This window comes from Mandrillus leucophaeus, unplaced genomic scaffold (assembly GCF_000951045.1).
Source record: "Mandrillus leucophaeus isolate KB7577 unplaced genomic scaffold, Mleu.le_1.0 Scaffold101, whole genome shotgun sequence".
Taxonomy (NCBI): Eukaryota; Metazoa; Chordata; class Mammalia; order Primates; family Cercopithecidae; genus Mandrillus; species Mandrillus leucophaeus.
The window spans coordinates 244,064-251,051 of record NW_012098210.1 but is presented as its reverse complement, the minus strand read 5'-3'; the positions used below and the strand labels follow the sequence as shown (position 1 = coordinate 251,051).

At 48.2% G+C, this 6,988-nt stretch overlaps 1 protein-coding gene across 1 annotated transcript in view; it reads left to right on the top strand.

Moving 5' to 3' along the window:
- Window positions 1–6,988, top strand: part of LOC105535307 (signal-regulatory protein beta-1-like) — an 11,154-nt gene that overhangs the window by 2,061 nt on the left and 2,105 nt on the right. The window contains exon 2 of the mRNA XM_011974343.1: window positions 5,796–6,113. Coding sequence (XP_011829733.1) covers window positions 5,796–6,113 — 318 coding nt within the window. The remainder of the gene's footprint in view (window positions 1–5,795; window positions 6,114–6,988) is intronic.

Sequence of the window (6,988 nt, the reverse complement as noted above, 5' to 3'; positions counted from 1 at the left end):
ACATTCTCTTCCCTTCTAATGAGGAGAAACCCATCCAGGGCATGGAGAGGGTAAATCGTGTTTTTTTCTTTTTTTAATTTAATCTTCAGAAACACTCCACGGGGAAGATTCCTGGGAGGCACATTCACTGTTGAATCTGATGGCCTGGTGGGAGGAGATGCCAATAAGTTTGGCATTTGCTGTGGGTCCATTTGGGAAACCCTTGTGTGATTCAGGGACTGAGTCACACAGTCACCATGGGCTCTGAGCAGAGCTGCGTCATCTCAGAATGTCCTTCACCTCAGGAAAGAGGTCCCACAACTGGGTGACTTAGGGGTTCCCCATATAAGGCAGCTTATTTGGGGTTTCCTGCCAGAGGCTCAAGAGCCTCGTCCCAACTCCTGAATTCTGGAATGTCAGCACAGGAAGGAACTTCAGACCATCCAGCCCAACCCCCTTTACAGATGGAAGACTGAAGCCAAGACATGACAGGGGCCTTGTCCATGGTCACAGGGCCAGTTAGTGACAGAATTGGAGCCAGAATCCATGTCTGAATCGAGGCAGTCTCCTTCCTTCCCCAGTGTTGGATGCTGTCTCCATAGAAGAGCCTTGTGCATCATAGGTGCTCAGTAAAAGCTCCTCAAACAGAACCACAGGTCAGAGAGCCAGCATTTCTCTTCTCATCAGTTTCCCACAGGTTCACAATGCACCTCACATGTAGACACTAAAGCTCATTGGTGATTGGAAAACTTCTCCCAAACGTACACCCTATCACTCCATAGCAAGATTCCACATCAGGACATAGAGAGCTGCTCCAGTTTCTTTACAGTTGAAAAATACTCTAATCTATGGAAATATCAAATTTTATTTTACACTCTTCTGTTGATGGATATGTAAGTTATTCCCACCTTAGCCACTAAAACAATCATGCAGTGGATGACCTTGTACATGTGTCACCCTATTTAGGCGGGAGACACCCACTGGAAGTGGCATTCCTACATCAGAGGATAGTGTGTTTTCATATTTGAGAATATTGCCCAATTTCCCTCCTAGATGACACAGCAATCAGAGATTACAGGCATAGGCCACCACGCCTGGCTAATTTTGTATTTTGTAGAGACAGGGTTTCTCCATGTTTTTCAGGCTGGTCTCGAACTCCTGACCTCAGGTGATCCGCCCACCTCAGCCTCCTAAAGTGCTGGGATTACAGGCATCAGCCACCATGTTCGCCCTACTTCAAACATTTTTAAGACAGTGGTTTTAACATCTGGCTCTGGTATCAGGGTGGACACAATATATAAGAAATGTCCTTACAAGAAAGAGGAAGGAGATTAATTATTGCAGAAGGACTTGTGAGGATGCAAGCAAGAGGTTAGAGTGATGGGAAGATGTAACTGTGAGAAAGGAATGTGGGCAGCCTCTGGAATTTGGAAAGGCAAAAAACAGAACCTCCAGAAGACACACAGCTTTACTAACAGCTTTTTTAAAAAACGTGTATATGTAAAGCATAAAACATGATGCTTTCATGTACATGTACGTGCATGAAAATGTGCATTGCCTAGTAATGTCTGAAATCAGCTCCTCGTAACCCTTCAACTTAGGAAAGGTGACTTTATCCTGATTGTGCAGATAATATTGGCAAAGACACTGAAGTTTCCAGGTGGTGCCTCCCCAGCCCAGGCAGTCACAGCCAGTGGTGGCTCAGGTGTGACTCAGATCTGCTAACTCCTAGTAAAGTGCTCATTCCTCTTTGCCACGCTCTCAGCCTAAATGATGAGTTAGATGAGAAAGGAGGGAGGCGGGGAACGGAGCCAGAGAGCAGTGGCTGTGCCAGAGTTTCCTTGTAACCAGTGCTATGAGGGAAGAGCCATTTGCTACCTCCTTTAAAGATGAGGACACTGAGGATCAGAGAGGAGAACTGACTTGGGACCAGCTCAGGGAGACAAAGCTGGAACACCCCAGCCTGACTCACAGCCCTTGTCTCTGCAACACTCAGCTGTGGTTTTTCAAGTGTGGAGAAATGCTCCAATCTTCTCTTTCTAAACTCTTGCACTGTTCAGTTCTATGGCACAAAGGGTTAAAAACAAACCAATAACCCTGTAGGGGTAGGAGGGGCTGGCTTTACACTCTTGTCAGAAAGGTCCTGCATGTGTCCCATCATATGCCAAGCTGGTTCCTAAAGCACAGGTCTCAGCATACAAGAAGCATTTAGGACTCTCCCCTCATGTTATGCTGTTTCTCCTTCACTCAGCAGCATCCATTGAACAGAGTAGAGCCTCCTGAAGCCCAGCAGAGCATATATCTGCCCGCTCATGGCGCTGAGGACTAAGGATGAGGAGACGAGGCATTTCCTAGAGAGTGTTTGGGGACCATGTGAGCAAGAGTTTAGATTCTCCCCTCTGGCTGTCAGGAGCCCACTTTCTTTTGTTTCTGGCTGCAGGGTAAGCAGGCCTGGGCACCCAGAAAGGAGGCTTCTCCCTAACATTGCATGACGTCTAGAATCTCAAGGGGACAATTGAGGTGGCTGTCAGTGTTGGGGCTCAAGAACCTAAAACACTTGCTCTGTTAATGGACGTAACTGCTTGGTGGGACACAGGAAATGCCCACTGGGACACATGGAGGATGAGGAGACAGTGCCTTCATTTTGTTCAGCCTCAGTTTCCTCATCTGTAGAATGGAGACAATCAAGGACTCCTTTAGGAAAGTGGAAAGGATTTAAAGTTCTCTCTGTAAATCACCTAGCACACTGTAGGCACCCCCAAAGTGAGGTGTTATTTCAAGATCATGTGATCTTGAGCCAGTCTTGCCTTCCCTTGAGTCCTTGGGTTCCCCATCGGTGCGATGCTGATTATCATGGCCCCGTTCCGGGTTCTGTGAGGATTGCAGAGGATGTGCACAGAGCCCCTCATGGTGGCGTTGTTCAGGTTACTACTGAGCTTCTGCAGAACGATCGTTAGGAGAGCACGGGCAGTATCCCAGCTGCCTGGGCCTCTTCCCGGCTCTGACTCTTCCTGGCTCTGCCACCTGGGACAAGACACTTTGCCACCATAGGCCTCGATGTCCCCACCCTTTTAATGGTAACACTGACCTCACAGACTGGGCAGAGTCTGAAGGAGTGAGATCGTGTAAAATGCTTAGGGCATCAACAAGCACACAGTAAATGCTCAATAAATGTGAGCTTGTTAGGGTGAAGCTGTGTGACCTCAGACAGGTCAGGGCATCACTAGGCCCCAAGTATAAATGGGGTTTGGGTTGGGGTCCAGTGGCTTTCAACCTTGGCTGCTCATTACAATCACTGGGAAAACTCTCAAAAAAAAAGTTAACAAAGCTGGACCCAGGATCCCCCTAAAAATGCCAGTTTAATTGGTCTAACGTGGGCCTGGCATCTAAAGTTCTGAATGGCTCCAGAAGATTCTCACACACAGCCCCCCAGCAAAAGCGGTGCCCCAGGCTTTGGGGCTTTGAGAACAGCTTTTTGGGCCATGGGTGCTTCAAAACAGACATGCTGGGAACATTCAGGGAGGCCCCAGAAGCCTGGACAGGACCCCTCCCATGCTACTGGGCTCAGGGCCCAAGATAGGAGACTGGGACAAAGCCTCGCTCAGATGCAGCCTCAGTACTGGGGAACCTTCTGTCTTGAAAACGTTTGTATCTAAGCAGGTGCTGGAGGCCCAGCAAATCCTCACTCCTTGGCCCCAGAAGCCTCCCTCCCTCAGCACTCCCAGATGTCACTGAGGTATCTTTTCCCTCCTTCTTCCAAAATGCTTCCAGCTTCACCTGTGATCTTACTTGAAAGCCAGTTCACTAAACATGGTGGTCGCTGCTCCTTTTATCATTTGGGTTTTTCTGGCAGCTGCAGTGAGTAGGGTTTGAGCCTTTCCTTGGTGTTTCTGCTCTTCTTTGTTCTGTTGCCTGAAGAACAGCTATGCAGCTCCAGTAGCAGTAATGACCAAACCTCATGATTACAGTCACAGGGGTTATTTATTAGGCACCTACTACATGCCAGGCTATGCACTTGCATTTACCCTAGCTCATCTTCCCAGGGTGTGGTTTCTATCTACTTTTGGTCCTTGGCCAGCAAGGATCCTCTCAGAGTCTCGCTGTACACAAGGGCTCACATGAGGACCCCCTCTAAGAAATGGAGGGAGGATTAAAGTGCTGAGAGGTACAGAGAGAGCAGCCAGTGTCAGGCGGCCAAGAAGCCCTCAATAAATGGGAACTGAAGACAGCCTCTCAGCCCTCTAGGGACACCCATTTGCTGGTATCTCAAAGACTTGACATCTTCAAGTGACACCCTCCTTACTGTGCTCTCAAAATATTTCATGCATATTAGGGAGCAAGATAATATTGGCAAAGGCAAACATGTGTAATATGTGCTTTCTAAGACGACGGCAGAAGGTTCAAGGTAACAATTAGCAATTTGCAGACACCCTTAAAACTCATCTACAGGGAGAAACCGCCTCATTGATCTGATTCTCCAGTGTGTTTGCTTTCAGGGCCCAGAATTGGTTTCTGCCTGTTGGTGTGGCCTGGGTCTTTGTCCCTTGTAATTAATTAACAATGAAAAAATTAATCCCCTTTGGCTTTCTTAGAACTCAGCGATTCTTGTTTTTGACCCAAACCTGACCTAACTGAAGATCCGGATGCCAAAAACAAATTTCCTATTTTCAAATGTAGGACTTGCAGCAGGTTAGAGCTACTAACAACAACAACAACAACAATGATGGTTAGGAAGGCCAAAGGAAAGAGCATTTATTGGAAAAATAAAGAGGTGCAATTTGAATACACTGAGTCAGCAAAACCCTGAATAGTGTCCGGTATGGAAACTCAGGAAAGGTTTTTTATAGGGGGCTTTCACAAAATATTGTTTTCGGGAACAATTCATTAGCTGGTCAAAAATCCTAAACTGCAAACCTGTTCTCATTGACTATTTAATTAAAGTACTCCAGGTGAGAGAGATCAAAATCCCACGAACCCTGGCTTCAGTTAGTTGTTATCCAGGTCTACGGCAACGTACTATGGCTTGACCTTTAGCAGGTGTCATTCCAATTCTCTTACAAACTGTGGGTTCTACGTTAAAGCTTTATCCTTAATTAATGCCTTTTATTTGACAGAATGAAATATTTGTGAAAAGAATAAAAATATGGAACGATTCATATTTGTATAATACCTAAAGAGAGACCTCTGTGTATCTGTAAAGTCTGGGTTAAAGATAGATCTGTGTTTAATTTTGAGAAGCATCTTCTGTGTTTGATCCAGAGCAGAACTGCTTCCATCACCCCATTTAATCCTGGCGACATCCCAGGAAGTAGAAATGCTGTCCTCCTATTTTGCAGATGAGGAACTGGGTGTGCCAGGCCACCCCTCTCCTGGGCTAAGCAGCCTGGCTGCAGCTCTCATGGTGGTGCCACTTTGCCACTGTTCCTGACATTGGCTTCTATAAATGCCCTCTCTGAGGTTGGTGAGCTCTCCGGGGGAGGCTGGCTAGGACTAGTTATTAACAAGGAGGGAGACCAGTCAGTAATTTTGTTCCTATGCCAAGATTGGTGGAAGTCACCCTGTGTGGAGAGGACTTTGAACTCAGGCCTGGACTTCCCTCTGGGACCTGCCCCTACTCACTGTCTGACCATGGGCTGGTTCTCACCTCTCAGAGCTGTTGTGGCCTGAGCTGTAAAATGAGAAAAGGAGACTGCCCTCCCGACATTATTAGAGAGATTAAAAACGAACGTCTCAGAAGGTTCTTAACGTGTCACACGCTTATCGTTAGTGATGGTCATCTCAGATATGTCTCCTGTTTATCGATGCTCCTTTTGCAGCCAAACCCTCTGCCCCTGTGGTATCGGGCCCCGCAGTGAGGGCCACAGCTGAGCACACAGTGAGCTTCACCTGCGAGTCCCACGGCTTCTCTCCCAGAGACATCACCCTGAAATGGTTCAAAAATGGGAACGAGCTCTCAGACTTCCAGACCAGCGTGGACCCCGCAGGAAAGAGTGTGTCCTACAGCATCCGCAGCACAGCCAGGGTGGTGCTGACCCGCAGAGACGTTCACTCTCAAGTCATCTGCGAGGTGGCCCACGTCACCTTGCAGGGGGACCCTCTTCGTGGGACTGCCAACTTGTCTGAGGCCATCCGAGGTAGAAGACCCTCAAACCCAGCCTAAGCCCACTTCTGGCTGCTAAGTCCACTCCCCTCTCCACAGGCTACTGCTCTAGATCTTGAATGGCCTGGAATCTAATCCCTGACGATGCTGCCACCTGCCATGCACCTAGGTGTGCCGGTCACTTACTATCATTTTAATGGCAGCTGTGAGGGAGCCAGCAACCATGTGCCAAGCTCTGTGCTAGAGAGTTTCATTTATTTCACCAAGAGCAACTACAATTAGTGAGCACCTACTAGGAGCCAAATCCCTATGTGCTTGGCGATTTCACTGATTTTGCTACAGTTCTTACATTCCAACTGTATGCCAGGGGTGGTGCTTGTAGATATCACTCATTCTTAGCCTAGTAGGAGCTACCAGTCCTTCAGCACCTACTGTGTGCCAGGCACTGTGCTTAGTAATTTCACTCATATGCAAACAACACCCTCAATGTCTGAGCACATGCTGCCTGCCTAGCACTGTCCTGGTGACCCCCTCACTGTGGTGGTGGGAGCTACATTATGGAGCCCTCCCTGTGATCTGTCTGTGCCACAAGGTCACAGCTTCTTCCCTGTGCTGTTTCAGTTCCACCCTTCTTGGAGGTTACTCAACAGTTCATGAGGGCAGAGAACCATGCGAACATCACCTGCCAGGTGAGCAACTTCTACCCCCAGAGACTCCTGCTGACCTGGTTGGAGAATGGAAATGTGTCCCAGACAGAAAGGGCTTCGACCCTCACAGAAAACAAGGATGGTACCTACAACTGGATGAGCTGGCTCCTGGTGAACACCTGTGCCCACAGGGATGGTGTGGTGCTCACCTGCCAGGTGGAGCATGATGGGCAGCCAGCGGTCAGCAAAAGCCATACCCTGG